Below are 16,005 nucleotides of genomic sequence, written 5' to 3'. Positions count from 1 at the left end.
CCAAAAACCGAAACAACTCAGCCCCTCTGATTCCATACTTTCATGCCGGCATTTCTCAGGGTTTCCAGAGTGGGCCTGACGTCGACTTGCAGCTGGTCTTCCACTCCCGTTAGGCAGAGAAGCTCCATCTCCATCTCCAGGCTCTCAATCACGGTAGCCACCTTCAGGGAACGGTCGTGCACACTAAGTTTTGCTTGGATATATCGTGCCTAGGAAAAACACAAAATATAACCACTTTCCTGAAAATTAGGGCTTACAGGTCAGCAACAGTTTTCACAAAAAGAAGTGACTAACAAAGTGCAAAACAGCAAGTAGTAACGGAATCACAAAAGCACTCGGGTACCAAATTCTGAATGAACAAACCCCCTCCTCCTCCTCCTCCCCCCCCCCGGATGTGCAGGGAACCAAAGATCTTTGCGATTGTTCTCTTGATGGGCACTTTACGTGATTTTCTGATGATTATATGTTAATGTTTGTTTGATTTTATTTGTCTTAATGAATTATGTATGTAATGATGTTTAAACGGTATATAAATTTTTTAAAATAAATAAAAAAGTCTTGGCAGGGGTTCAAAATAAATACAATAAAAAGAAATCAGAAAAGACTAAGGGCTCCTTTTCCTAAGGTGCGCTAGCGTTTTTAGTGCATGCAGGATATTACTGCGCGCTACGCGGCTAGAACTAACGCCAGCTCTAAGGTACTCAGAAACCTAACACAAAATTAGAGCAAACGTGATATAGGTAGCCAAAGAGCCCCAGATAGCCTAAAATGTCCAGGAGTGACCAAACTGCTCCTCCATAGTTCGTTCATAACGGTAGGATACGCGCAATGTCTCCCACCAAAAGGAGAAATTTAAATGATCTCCTTGCTTCCAGTTCCTCGTGATCAATTGTAACGCAACACCAGTCATAATAAGTAAGAGCCTACCCTGATGATCTTTGAGTGGACTTTTCGAGAGAAGAGTTGTGCCAAACATCACAACCTCGTAAGAAAGTGGCAAATTGGTCTCGAGAATGAGCAAGATTTTGATCCAAATAGACTGGCAGAAGGACCGTATCAAAGAACGATGAAACAGAAGATGATCCAATGTACCAGCCTCCAACGGGCAATGCCAGCAGCAGTTAGAGCGGGTAGCATCCAGCTTTTGCAACCTCGCTGGGGTCCAATATACCCTGTACAGCAAAAAGTACAGAGTTTGCCTCAAGGAAGCCAAAGCCAAAGCCATGCAGCGTACCCTATGACTCCACAATCTAGTCCGTTGTGCAGTGGAGCTTCGTCATCCAAAAACCCGAGGTCATAATGCATTTGTACAGATCCATGGTGAGACCCCATCTGAAATACTGTGTACAATTCTGGAGGCCACATTACCACAAAGATGTGCGGAGAGTTGAGTCGGTTCAGAGAATGGCCACCCGGATGGTCTCAGGACTCAAGGATCTCCTGTATGGGGAACGGCTGGATAAGTTACAGCTATATTCACTCGAGGAACGCAGAGAAAGGGGGAACATGATCAAGACGTTCAAATATGTCACGGGCCGTATCGAGGTGGAGGAAGATATCTTTTTTCTTAAAGGTCCCATGGCAACAAGAGGGCATCCGTTGAAACTCAGGGGTGGGAAATTTCATGGTGACACCAGAAAATATTTCTTCACCGAAAGGGTGGTTGATCGCTGGAATAGTCTTCCACTAGAGGTAATTGAGGCCAGCAGCGTGTCAGATTTTAAGAAAAAATGGGATTGGCACGTGGGATCTCTTCACGGAGGGAGTTAGGGGGTGGGACATTGGTATGGGCAGACTAGATGGGCCGTGGCCCTTTTCTACCATCAGTTTCTATGTTTCCTGGCTCCATATGTCACAAAGACCAACTCCTAACTCGTTGAAGCAACTGCTTACATAATAACAGATACCAGGTGGAGGCCTCATGACCCTGAAACGTCACTCAAAATCACATGAAAGGCAGGCTCTGCCGTTGTAAGATGATATCACTAGCTATTGGTCACGTGGCTTTCTATCTCTCTCTCAAGTTGATATAGCAAATCTTCACCTATGGAGAGCATGAAAAACTCACAGACTAAAAGGAAAATTACTCGTGCAACTGCCAAGATCACCGACACTTGTGCGTACACATGAACTACGCTTTACTCAATAAAAGTATGTCATTACAAAGGGAGCTTACACATGGGTGGAACACAGGTGGAGCAAGGGCGAGTTTACATTACGGATAAACAGTAACATAAATTGCTCCCAACCCATTGTTTTCTACCCGGTTGACAGAGCGCTGCGCATCCTGTCCTCCATACGCCTACCTTAGGGTGCCTAGTTATAGAATTGCCCTCTAAGCCAATCATAGTGGGAAAAAAATGGCACAGAAGGTGATTTTTGTCTATATTGTTTCTGTGCTTGCCTGCATTGAGTGCATTTCACCATTTTTTTTTTTTTTTTAACTTCTTTGCATCTCCCAGGTCAGTGTGGTTTATTTTACAAGAGCAGAAGTTCCCTATCTGCGGTTTGTTTGGTTTTTTTTTTTCTCCTTTATTTAGTTTTTAATGCCGACAAAAAGTGCAATACAATTTACATCCAAATAATAATCAAATAATTTGTTTTAAAACCGTTTTGCCCTGGCATGAATAATGAAAAGGAACACGCAGAGAATTGTGAATGCAACATGAATTCCCAGAAACATCTATCCATGTTGTTTACATGTTATTCCCTAAATACTTATGGTTGGAAGCATGTAAGCCATTGCTTACATTTCTGGATGGAAAAATTCACTGGAGAAGGATGGGAATCTTTGGGATAACGCTGTAGCAATAAAACTTTTTTTCCTTTTGTTTGGTTTTGAAAAGTTGAGAGAGGGATGGCAGAATTTGCCTGGGGACAAGCCACCTAAAGCACAATGGGATCTTTCTGGACCTTATTGGCCAATTGGAAATTTCCCATTAGATATTCATAGGGATGAGAGAGCTGGGGGAAGAACACTTGTAATGTGGACCCATCCTTAGAACTTTAGAAGTGGTGCTAAAGGGCCATTTTCAGAACAGTATACAAAGGAGTAAAAAGGATCAGAAGGACAAACTGGTCAAGTTTCAAGTTTTCATTAAAATTTGATTGAATCGCTTGTCTAAATTCTAAGCAAGATACAAATTAATATACAATTAAGAACAGAAATACAAAAAAAAGCGTAAACATATTTAAAAATAAAAAAACCGTCAATAACCAAATAATTAAAAGAGTTTAAGTAAAACATCAAACGGCGTAATTGGTTGACAATTTAACAGACAAGCATGAAACAGGAAAGGGGTTGCGTTGGAACTACAAATTATACAGGATCAAACAAAATGGGAAGGAGCACTGCTACTTGTTTCTTTTGGAGAAGATCGAAGAATAAAAGGAATGAAAAAAATCAAGTGTCATACGCTTCTTTAAATAGGTGGCTCTTGAGAAGGCCTCCGTAACGAACAAGGTTATTCTCCTCCATAACAGGGGCCGGAAGGGTATTCCAAAGTTGCGGGGCCACCACTGAAAAAATGTCATTCCTTTTTGCTCCTATTATTCGGAGGGAGGGGACCGAAAGCAATTTACTATCAGATGATCTGAGACTTCGGGATGGCTCGTACGGAACAAGATAAGAGTGGTGAACAGGATAACTGAAGGGTCTGACAATAATTTCAGTATCTAAATGGTGGCCAATTATTTTTGATTGCCATCAAGACAGGACCTTATCAATACCATACACAGAAGTACAGCTACAATAGAGTAAGCCTGGCAAAGTGTACCATGCGCCACCTGTTGTCTCAGTTCCAATAACTTGAAGATGAGTTGTAAAGGGGGGAAAGCCACATTTTTCTGAAGTGGTTAAAGCTCCAGCCTCATCACCGAGGTTGTGGGTTCAAACCCACACTGCTCCTTGTGACCCCAGGCAAGCCACTTAGTCCCCCCATTGCCCCAGGTACATTAGATAGTTTGTGAACCCACTGGGACAGAGAGGGAAAAATGCTTGAGTACCTGAATAAATTCACGTAAATCATTCTGAGCTCCCTTGGGAGAACGGTATAGAAAGTTGAATAAATATATAGTGTGAAAAGCTTCAACCTCTGATAACCAGAGCTGATTTTGTGACATCATAATGCCTCATTCCACCAATGCCTGAGAGCCAACCTCATCAGTGATATCACAATGGCTTGAATGTCCTCTACTTGGCTTACTTTTACTACATTTTGATTTCTAGAGTGGCGCAGTGGTTAAAGCTACAGTCTCAGCACCCTGAGGTTCTGGGTTCAAACCCACGCTGCTCCTTCTGACCCTGGGCAAGTCACTTAATACCCCCATTACCCCAGGTACATTAGATTGTGAGCCTGCCAGGACAGAGAGGGAAAAATGCTTGAGTACCTGAATAAATTCATGTAAACCATTCTGCGCTCCCTTGGGAGAACGGTATAGAAAGTTGAACAAACAAACAGTGTGAAAAGCTTCACCCTCTGATAACCAGAGCTGGTATTGTAACATCATAATGCCTCATTCCACCAATGCCTAAGAGCCAACCTCATCAGTGATGTCACAATGGCTTGATTGTCCTGTACTTGGCTAACTTGTACTACATTTTGATTTCTAGAGTGGTGCAGTGGTTAAAGCTATAGCCTCAGCACCCTGAGGTTGTGGGTTCAAACCCACACTGCTCCTTGTGACCCTGGGCAAGTCACTAAATCCCCCCATTGGCCCAGGTACATTAGATAGATTGTGAGCCCACCGGGACAGACAGAGAAAAATGCTTGAGTACTTGTATAAATTAATGTAAACCGTTCTAAGCTCCCCTGAAATTGAATAAATAAATAAATTCACTCCTACACCACTAGTTATGCAGTAATGCTTATGACCATCGTTCTTGATGGTTACCATGACAATAATCTCATTTAACAGATGCCGAGATCTGAAGAAGCCAATTGTGTAGGAAGCAACCAAAAATTCATTCAGTTTTATGATTTTAAAATGTCTAACCCGTGCATTCTGCAAATCTAGATGGAGTACAAGAGAGATACATAAATTTAAAAAACAAACAAACAACAAAAAAAACCCTCACAACCACCATATGGAAATAAAACATTAAAAACAGGGTTGATTTCAACAACAACAACATTGACTGGTATTAGCTCGATTGAATAGTTAATTTGGCATGCTACTGAAAGCTTGCTGAAATAATATAAAAAAAGGTTTGTTTCTTAGTAGTAACAAGGCTCTTGATTTAACGTAAACATATCAGTAAAGGGTTCAACAAGTTTGGTCCAGCAATATGAAAAAATAGATGACTTGTATTCATTCAACTTCACAACATGGAAAGAAGAGACGTCAAGAAGATCTTTGGCTACAGATTTAAGATGCCTGTTATGAAAGTGAATAGCAATGACATTATTGTTAATGATCTTTAAAATCAATAGCGATATTTTAAAATGAATTCATCATTCAAAGGGAAGCCAATTAAGTTTAAAGACGTAATATGTTTAAATTTAGAAGCCTTCCATGATATGAATAGTAGAGCCATTCGAAAGATTTTCATACACGTTTAGATAAACCTAACAATAACCCATTACAATAGTCAAAGTGGAAAATAGTAAGGCTTTGTGCCATAGTCCTGAAGTTGAAGGAAGTCAAAAAGTCTTTCAAATAGTGAATCAGTCTCAGTTTTTGAAAATAGCAGATGAATAATTTTATTTGCAAAGGGTCTCATGGTCAAAGAAATATCCAGAATCACACCCAAATAGTGAATTTCTTAAAGAGGAAAAATAACTGTCCCCCTCAATGGTAAAAGGAGGAGGAAAATCAGGAAAAGGACAGCATGTTAATTTAAAAAAATAACATGCGAGTCTTTTCCCATATTCAGTTTCAAGAAAGTGGTGGTATCTCTATGAGAGACAGAACATACACTAGTGACAACATCTCTTTGCAACATAATTTCACATGCGGATAAAGGACAAGTAGAAGGGACCCTGCAAGACCTGGGTGCTAGAGAATGACACAGGGACAACATTTCCCCCGTTCCCGCGGGAACCCATTTTCCCGTCCCGTCGAGTTCTTTTCCTGCCTCTGCCCCATTCCTGCAAGCTCCGTCCTCATCTGCACAAGCCTCAGACACTTTAAAATCATAAGTAGCAACATTCTAGAGTTCAGATTGTGATGTCATAATGCCTCATTCCACCTTCGCCTAAGCTCCGTCCTCATCTGCACAAGCCTCAAACACTTAAAAATCATAAATAGCAGCATTCTAGAGCTCAGATTGTGATGTCATAATGCCTCATTCCACCAATGCCTAAGCTCCGTCCTCATCTGCACAAGCCTCAAACACTTAAAAATCATACGTGTTCAAGGTTTACGCAGAGCTTACAGGAAAGGGGCAAGGACAGGGACAACGACAAAACTCACGGGGAGGGGAAAAAGTTTGTCCCCGTGTCATTCTCTACTGGGTGCAGAGCTGGATTATGATCCTGGCGCCTATAGGCCGAACTGGAAAGAGCAGAGGTGAAGGAGAGCAGAATGGCCTGGCATTCCCTGATGGGAATGCCCCTCTATAGCCTGGGATTTGATGCCTTAAAATCTGGCAAACTATGCTTTCTGTGCCTCAACTGGTCCATGCCACCCAGACTGGTCCAATCTCAACAGTTCAACAACTCCTTAAAACAGGAAAATAGAAATTCAAAAAAGTGGAAGCTGTGAACCTTAGAAGCAATGCTAGAATGCATTTTTAATTTACCTCAAAGTCTTGATACTGTTCTTCAGTCAAACACTTCTTAGCTACAACCAGAACCCGTAGTCCTTCTCTAGCCATGTTGCCACACTGTGGAGAGAACAGAACAAGCAGGACTTGTAGGATTAATAGTTTACTATATACAGTGGTACCTCGGTTTACGAGTGCACCAGTTTGCGAGTGTTTTGCAAGACGAGCAAAATATTTGCAAACTTGGTGCCTCGTAAACCGAGCTTGCCTCGCTGTACGAGCGTCCCCCCCCCCCCCGCGATCCGGCATCCCCCCCAGCGATCCGCCATCCCCCCCCGCTCGCGTTGCCCCCCCTCCACCGCGATCCTACTTCCCCCCCCCCCGAGCAGTCAATGACACCCTTTACCTGACTTGGCACCAGTGCCGGTGCCCGAAGATCCTCCCTCTTCTGGCGCGGCCTGGGCTGGACCTCGGATCTCGGAGAGAGCGAGACCAGAAGGCTTTGAGCATGCACAAATGCTCAAAGCCAGTCCAGCCCAGCCCAGATCAGAAGAAGGAGGATCTCCGACGCACCGCCCAGCCGCGTCAGAAGAGGGAGGATCTTCGGGCACCGGCACTGGTGCCAAGTCAGGTAAAGGGTGTCATTGACTGCTCGGGGGGGGGGGGGGAATAGGATCGCGGTGGAGGGGAGGCAACGGGAGCGGGGGGGATGCCGGATCACGGGGGGGGGGGGTGTTGGAACAGCATCGGATTCCTCAAGGGGGGGAGAATGGAATAGTGCCGGTAGCCTCGGGGAGGGGGGGAGGAGGTGGAACCAATCAAAGCAGTTTCCCTTACTTCCTATGGGGAAACTTGCTTTGATATACGAGCAATTTGGTTTACGAGCATGCTTCTGGAACGAATTATGCTCGTAAACCAAGGTTCCACTGTATATGCTTTGATTTGTTTAATACTCAGGGGTTCTTTTACTAAGGTGTGCTAACCGATTTAGCACACCTTTGTAAAAGGACCCCTCTGTTAGCTGTGCAACTTAGTCACTGAATCCTATGTGAAAATTAACCCCCTCTTTTACAAAGGTGCGCTAAGCTTTTTAGCGTGCACTAAACGCCACCGCGTGCATGCTATCCTATGGACGTGTTAGCGGTTAGTGCACGCGTTGATTTAGCGTGCGCTACATCCACGCTAAAACACTTAACGCGCCTTTGTAAAAGAGGGCCTAAGTCCTCATCCCCACAACTTCCAATATAAGAATGCCATTAACGTAAAAATGAAACAGATTTGATCCTTTTAAACACTTTCCATCTGTTTATGTCGGGGGAGAATTTTGAGTTGAATTTGCTTTCCAGATGGGTGTCTGTGATGCCTGCTGTGGTTTCAATGGAGGAAGAATGCTCATGCCAAAAAGGTTACCTCGTTTATAGCTGGATTTGTAATCCAGAACTTAAGTTTGTAGCTAAATTGCTAGGAATTCATAATGAATTTCATATCTCAGTGAAGGACTACCAGTTGTTTATTCAAGCAGGTCAGAAATTTCAGAGTTGTCATTCAACATTGTTGAGAAGTTTAAGAGAGGAGATGTAAATCTTTCAAAAATGATCTTTCCATATAAAATCTTCAAATTTCACATAAAATTAGAAAATGTTTCAGATGTTTAAATAGATTTCATACTTGCTCGTAAGGTCGAGGGGGTTTGGGGAAATTTGTGTATGTGAAATCTTCAGCATTTTGCTTCAGGTCTTTGGAAAATCTGAATCATATTTCATTTATTTTGGGGTCTACTTAAAATACACATTTGGTCAGGGGAAAAACTGAGTTTTGATAAACAAATTAGACTGAATCAACTCAATTTGATCTCAATTTGAATAATTTGCACCTCTCTCTGCAAATACGTATGCACTGTAATTCTTACCATGAGACCAATGTTCAAAGCCTTTTATCAAGCTGAAATGACTTGGTTGGAAACCACCTTTCTTAGCTTAGCTAAAAATATGCAGTTTCATAGCATATCTTTCACCTGTTCTCCCCTGGGAGAACAGTCTAGACAACTGAATATATAAAGTAAGTCACTTAATCCCCCCCCCCCCATTGCTCCAGGTACATTAGATAGATTGTGAGCCCACCGGGACAGACAGGGAAAAATGCTTGAGTACCTGAATAAATTTATTTAAACTGTTTTGGAATAAATAAATAGTATGAAAAGCTTCAGCCTCTGATAACCACAGCTGGTATTGTGACATCGTAATGCCTCATTCCACCAATGCCTAAGAGCCAACCTCATCAGTGATGTCACAATGGCTTGATTGTCCTGTACTTGGCTCACTTTTACTACATTTTGATTTCTAGAGTGGTGCAGTGGTTAAAGCTACGGCTGAAGAAAAAACAAGCGTGGATATTCACTTCCAAAACTTGTGGTATGTACAAAGTACACACTACCATTTGTACCTGCTTTTTCCCCTGGCACACTTTTGCTTTAAAAATGCAACCATTCCCACCCCAAATCAAAATCAAATACACTCCATAAATAGTGGTAATACATCAAAGCAAAAATTAACCAGCGAAAGAAAAAGTCTCAGAGCATTGGAGGTGTGAACCCACACTCACCCAACCCTTACATCATCGGCAAAAAAACTTTCGCCTAAAGGTTAACTTAGCCTTTGAGGTAAGCAAAAAAAGTTTTATCGATTAGACACAAACTGTTTTGATATAGATAGCGGTTTATAGCTGAGATAGAGAGACCGCTGAACAGAGAGCTAATTCCAGTGGGTGGCCCTGAAGCAGTGGCGATTTTGCCATGAAACGATCGTCGGCCCTTATCACCGTGGGTTCACACATAGGATCCATAGACTGCAAACCCTCAGCACATAAATACCTACTCTGGATCTCAATGTAACTTGCTTTGAGTTCAGAACTGGAAAGGCTAGCAGGTCCTACAGGGAGGGGGGTGGGGGCAGAGCAGGGCCATTTGGTCTAGGCCTCACACAAATAAGGAGCCTCTGTTAGGAAAAATTATTGTTCGATATTTTTTTGTAAACATTTGAATAAACATTTTTAATAAAAATTATTGTTCATTATTTTTTTTTATAAACATAAAATTAATTTGTCTAAACAGAATGTATTTCATTTGCTTTCGGTGCATGACTATCTTTGCAAAACAATAAGAGTCCATTAAACTATACTTTTGGGTCTCCTAATCTGCACTGGCTCAGATCTCTAGGATTTTATAAAAGCCCCTAACAAGAACAAGTCCCCCACCTAGAATACATGGAAATAAAATGGTCTTTCCCAGCCTACCTCTTCTTCCAGCCAGTCACTGTACTGCACAATTCCAGCCATGACCACATCAGCACCCTTCATATAGAAAGTGATTTCACCTGTGGATTCATCCTGATAAAAGGAATAGAAAGTTAAATGGCCTATCTTACTTCATCAGGGGGAGGGGTGGGGGGGGGGGAGTAATGTCTCCAGATGGCTTAGTTTTCTGCATATGATGACAGTAATGAATGTTGCTTCTAAGCCAGAGTTCATGAAGTATGATCTCAGGGGTCCTATTATTAAAGCACAGTTGTTGATGACATCATCAGTGATGCAGCCAAGGAACGCCCAGGAGATAGAAGGCCGCGAAGCAACTTGTGTAGATTGCTGCTGACGCTGTTATAAGGTATTCCTGTCTCGCGGTTCGGATGGAATGAAGAGATGGGTCAGCGGGGGGAGGGGGGTACGCAGCGGTGGGAAGCGCTGCTGCTGCCGGCGCCTAGGGCTTATTTTCGGGGTAGGTCTTATTTTCGGGGAAACACAGTATCTAGACCAGTGATTCCCAACCCTGTCCTGGAGGAACACCAGGCCAATCGGGTTTTCAGGCTAGCCCTAATGAATATGCATGAGAGAGATTTGCATATGATGGAAGTGATAGGCATGCAAATTTGCTTCATGCATATTCATTAGGGCTAGCCTGAAAACCCAATTGGCCTCGTGTTCCTCCAGGACAGGGTTGGGAACCACTGATCTAGACACAATTAACATGAAAGCACTTAGTGCTTCTATTTAGGAGGTGGAAAGCAGTCCTGCATTAATTGCACATCAGCCAGTTATAGCACACAGTAAATGCGGTACGCTTCCTAACACTTCCACGCCCATTTCCTGCCCGAGCCACACCCCTAATAAAAAAAGCACTTAGGGCCAGATTCTATAAAGTGTGCTCTAGTTAGATGCTGTTTGGCACCCAAATTGTGGTTTCCTAGCAACGCCTAACTAAAATCCATGTCACTGAAGTTGACCGATACATTAAAAAAAAAAAAAAAATTAACAATTAAGAGTTCTACGTGGAACTCAGAGCAGAGCCTAGCAACATCTAAGTCAAGGCTCCGTCCGACGCCTAATCAAGCCTACCTGAAAAGTTGGCTTAGTTGACTTAGGTGTCACTGGGGTGTCTGAGGTAGAGGTCTGCATGGGAACGGGGATCACGGGAATCCCGCGGGTCCTGCAGGGTTCCTGCGGGAATCCCCCCTAACCCACGGGACTCCCACAGGGACCCCCTTCTGGCCCACGGGACTCCCACAGGGATGGAAGGCTTTGGAACCAGAGTTCGTCATTATAATATAATGGACACGTCAGCCTTAGTAAAAGAGGGGGTTTATAAGTTAATTACCTGAACAGAAAACAAAAAAAAGAGATTCCACAAGGAAAACAGCAGCGCAAACACAAAAGAAACTGTGGAATTGATGATCCTGTCAGAAGTATGTTTCTATGTTTAAGTAATTTCTGCTTTTCATGGGGACGGGCGGGGATGGAGGTAATTCCTTGCGGGGATGGGTGGGGATGGAGAGGATCCTGACGGGGACGGGTGGGATTTCTGTCCCCGTGCAACTCTCTAGTCTGAGGTAGGCGCAGATAAATTAGGCCAGGAAAACTTTGGCCTAATGTACCAACACCTATCTCGAGGACACCTAGTGTCGCCTAAGTCCATTTAGGCGTCGCTAGGCGTGATTCTACATACGGCGTCGTGACCACCGCGTGGAGCGGTGCCTACAATGTAGGCATGCTTAGGTGCCGTTTAAAGAATCTGGCCCTCAATGCGTGTGTTCTCATGCGGCAACTATTAAACCACCACAAAACCCCTTTAAACAGGATTATGTGGTAAACCATGTGCTAACTGCTCAAAGTACTTTAGTAAAACGGTTCCTCAGCATCTCAAGTTTATTGCTAATGCCTGCCGTAGTAATTGCATTGCACCAAGGAAAGCTTCCTTCTGGATTTCATAAGATCCAATGTGTACAGGGAGGCTATTCAGATGAGCTTCAGAATTCTCCTCGGCTGTGTAGAGAACATAAAAGTGAGGGGGGGGGGAGAGTTAAAACCAAGCCCACACCTGGGTTTTCTAGTGCTTTCCAACTCTACTATATTGGCAAGGATCTGAACTTCATCAGGTCTCGGGAACTTCTGAAAGCAGAACCTGAAGGATTATGACGGACCTTCTTCCAAAATTCTGAGAGGATTGGCGCACTTTAGTGGAAGCTTAGCCCAGGTGTAGTTTGCAGTGGGCACGGAGGGGTAGCGCCAGCCCTTAAATATTATGGGGCCGATTTTATAAATGATGCCTAAAATGGCCGGCACCTACATAAATGGCGCCGGCCACGTGCCAGTCACACTTAGGCGCCTATAATGTAGACTAGGATTTTAAAGGCCTACATTTCAGGCATCTAAGGTTTGGGAGAATCCCACTTAGCAGCGCCTAAGTCACGCTCCACCCATAGAAACGCCCATTTAGGGGTTAGGCACTGCTAAACACCATGCGATAGGCACCTATCGACTATATATATTTAACAATTAATCCTTTTAAGGGTATTTTGCCAATTAAGTTAGGCACCCTTTATAGAATCAGCCCCTATGGGACTTAATGCTGAATTGGTCTGTCTCTCTCCATTGCCAATATGACTTGTTTACCCTTTGATCTCTTCCTTCTAATATAAACAGGCAAACTATCTATGAGTTATAGTACTAATAATGGATTGGCCAAGTTCCTATCATCGCATTTCTGTGCCTCAGGATGAAAACCAATAAAAACAGGCACAGATTATGGTAAAAAGAAAGGAAGGGACTCTAGGCTTACGATCCCATAAGAAGAAACAGAATTTTAAGACGGTCGTTCCGGGTTAATCAAGAATCCAGGTTAATACTATGATTTTCAAATACAGCAATTGGTGGGTGGAAGAGCCGGCAATTTCTAAGAAATGTCCCCTGCAGGACCAACACAAGTTACTAGAACTCTGCCAAGTGCAACCCTGGGAGTGGAAAACCTAACCTGGGAGCTGGACCCAGATCGGGCACTGCCTCTAAGCCACTGGGCCAGTTCCTAGCAGCACCTCATCTTAGCTGAAAATATCTCACTCTTGGAGTAGTTACCTACTTAAACCATCTCCATGTTCACTTTCAATGGAAACAAAGCAATGGAGCTTCCTGAGGCAAGTAGGAAGTTACGCTTTCTCTCAAAAGACTCTGCAGTTAAAACTTTTAGCTTGTGAATCAATCATTAGAAAAGGTGTTTAACAGCATCTCTGTAGGAAACTGAATAATGCTTCCACTTCCTGTGCATTAGAACTGGCTTAAGATAGTTTAGAATTTTTTAGCCAACAAAAATACTGGGTCAACCATCTTCTTGCCTTAAGTCACTTCCTGCTGCACAGTTCAATAGAAGGTTAGCACTTTCTCATATTATGGCAAGATTACACCATAAATCTACAGAACGCTGTGCCCAGTGTATTGTTTCAGAGCTGCTTCTCTTTTTCCAGCCCGATCTGGTTTTGGCAACAGTTCAAAATACAGTAAAACCTTGGTTTGCAAGCATAATTCGCTCCAGAAGCATGCTTATAATCCAAAGCACTCGTATATCTAAGCTAATTTCCCCATAAGAAATAATGAAAACTCAACCCAAAAAACTTTAATACAAAATACTATGCGTACTCGTATTGCAAGACCTCGCTCATTTAGAGCAGTCACTACACTCCCGCAGCGTCAGAGAGAGAAGAACCATCGGCTTAGTTGTGATGTGTGTATACTGTATGTACTTGTACAGTACTCCCCCGATATTCGCGGGAGTTCCATTCCAGGAACCCCCGCGAATCGTGAAAAACCGCGAATACGGTTTTTCAATGGAGGAGATTGGAGAGGGCAGCAGGAGAGGCAGGAGAGAACAGCCGGAGCATCGGCGAGAGCAGGAAATCACTCGCTGTATGCTCCGACCGCCTCTTCCTGCACTAAGTCGGGCCTTACCAATCAGGAGCTGCGTGTCAAAGCAGCTCCTGATTGGATAAGGCCTGACTTAGTGCAGGAAGAGGCGGTCGGAGCATACAGCAGCGAGTGATTTCCTGCACTCGGCGACGCTCCGGCTGCTCTCTCCTGCCTCTCCTGCTGCCCTCTCCTTATCGGCGGTTCGCGGTCGGAAAAACCCGCGAATGACCGGGATTGTGAACCGCCGAACGCGAACGACCAGGGGAACACTGTATTGCAAGACTTTGCTAGTATATCAAGTTAAAATTTAATAAAATGCTTTGCTTGTCTTGCAAAACACTTGCATACCAAGTTACTTGCAATCCAAGATTTTACTGTACCTGTTTTTTTTTTTTAAATCCAGGCAGGCATGACAATGTTGTATCTTTGCTGCAATCCATATGCAAAGAGAACAATTTAAAAATATCTACAGTAATTAGAGAATCAATAATGCAACTGTAACATGAAGAGGAAGAATCCCTGCAAAATGAACCTGTATTAATACTATATAGAGAACTCTAACACAGGGCTATAACCAGATTACTAGTTAAGATTTTTTTCAAAAGCAGCTAACAGTGATGAAAGGGAAAGGGAAAGGGATGTTTAAAAATAAAATGATTTACACTTCTCCCCCCCAAATTAGCGGATTTAGGACTTGCGACTTTGGTTATTCGCGAGTTTCTAAACTCTGACCCGCCTCCCAGACCTTTCCACCCTTTACCTGGTGGTCTAACGGTGAAGCGGGGAAGGAGCGATCGTCCTATGCAGAGCCATGAACAAAAATGGCTGCCGTGAGTTTCCCGTGGTCTCATGAGACTACAGCGGGAACTCACGGCAGCCATTTTTGTTCATGGCTCTGTACAGAGCTAGAGCGTAGAAAGATCGTTCCAGTCCCGCTTCACTGCTAGACCACCAGGTAAAGCGTGGAGAGATTCGGGAGGCGGGTCAGCGTCAGCCCTAAAGTTATTCATGGGCCAGTTGTGCCCCTAACCCCCTTGAATCTGGAGGGGGAAGTATAATCCACTTGTACAAGAGTGCTACTGGTTTAAGCAAAAAGTTAAATTTCCAATTATATATGCAGAATAGAACATCAATAGGACAAATTTTAGGGAGCTCTGTTCTTTAGCTGCGTTTTGCAGAAAAGTGATAGCATCTATTGTGCTAGATCAGGGGTGTCGAACTCAATCAGAGAAGGGGCCAAAATCTAAAATCCAGCCTAAATCGCGGGCCGAATGGTTTACTGAACAGTCATAAACTGACAATGTTAACGAGAAATGTGAATTTAAAATGAGTGGAACAATCTTTTCCTTAACAGTGCTGTTAACCAACTCACATGCTATCAAGCAAAACAGTAATATTGGTATCAAGCAAAACAGTAATATTGGAATGTACCTAAAATGCTCATTGTTTTGTTTTCTGGCTAGATGTCTGACACCGTTTTCCCCGTATCAATGAGTCAATGTTCGGTTTTATTTCTTGGGCTGTAGCAACCCGCAAAACAGCATGGAGGTTGTCATCGGTAATGCGTGATCTGTGCTTGTTTTTGTTCAGATTCATTATTGAAAACATCTGTTCACAAAGATAGGTGCTCCCGAACATGGATAGAATACGAGCAGCATGAAGTCGGAGCTCTGGCATTGAGTCAGGGGGCAGTAGAGGGTAGAAGTCCTCAATTTCAACATCCTGAAACCTTGATTTCAGGCCACTGTCAGACTGAAGCTCGATTATCTCCATCTGAAGGTGATGGGGCACATTGTTGACATCAACTGTAAAAGGATTGGCAAAGATGTCAAAGCCTGAGTGCTGTGTTCTAAAGTCAGAGAAGCGCCGCTCAAATTCACTTAGTAAACGGCTAACTTTGGTAGCCAGCCGACTGCAAGGAAAAGTACCAGAAATAGTGGTTGAGATACTCAAACAAACGGGAAAGTGGGCAAGATTGTCCTGTTCCAGTTGGGACTTCCATAGTTGAAGTTTACGCTGGAATGCTGTGATCATGTCAGACATCTTCGTGATGACTTGTTTGCGTCTCTGCAGCT

The 16,005-nt window shown here is 43.4% G+C and overlaps 1 protein-coding gene across 3 annotated transcripts in view; it reads right to left on the bottom strand.

Moving 5' to 3' along the window:
* The window catches only part of ATP9A (ATPase phospholipid transporting 9A (putative)), a 175,085-nt gene that overhangs the window by 44,190 nt on the left and 114,890 nt on the right, over positions 1-16,005 (bottom strand). For all 3 annotated transcript variants that reach the window (XM_033914695.1, XM_033914696.1, XM_033914694.1), the window contains exons 16-18: positions 9,998-10,090; positions 6,743-6,826; positions 39-209 (exon numbers count right to left, since the gene is read on the bottom strand). In XM_033914695.1, the coding sequence (XP_033770586.1) occupies positions 39-209; positions 6,743-6,826; positions 9,998-10,090 (348 nt within the window). The remainder of the gene's footprint in view (positions 1-38; positions 210-6,742; positions 6,827-9,997; positions 10,091-16,005) is intronic.

The sequence above is a fragment of the Geotrypetes seraphini genome, chromosome 11 (genome assembly GCF_902459505.1).
Source record: "Geotrypetes seraphini chromosome 11, aGeoSer1.1, whole genome shotgun sequence".
Classification (NCBI taxonomy): domain Eukaryota; kingdom Metazoa; phylum Chordata; class Amphibia; order Gymnophiona; family Dermophiidae; genus Geotrypetes; species Geotrypetes seraphini.
Note: the sequence above shows the minus strand (reverse complement) of the source record. Positions and strands in the feature narration are given on the sequence as shown.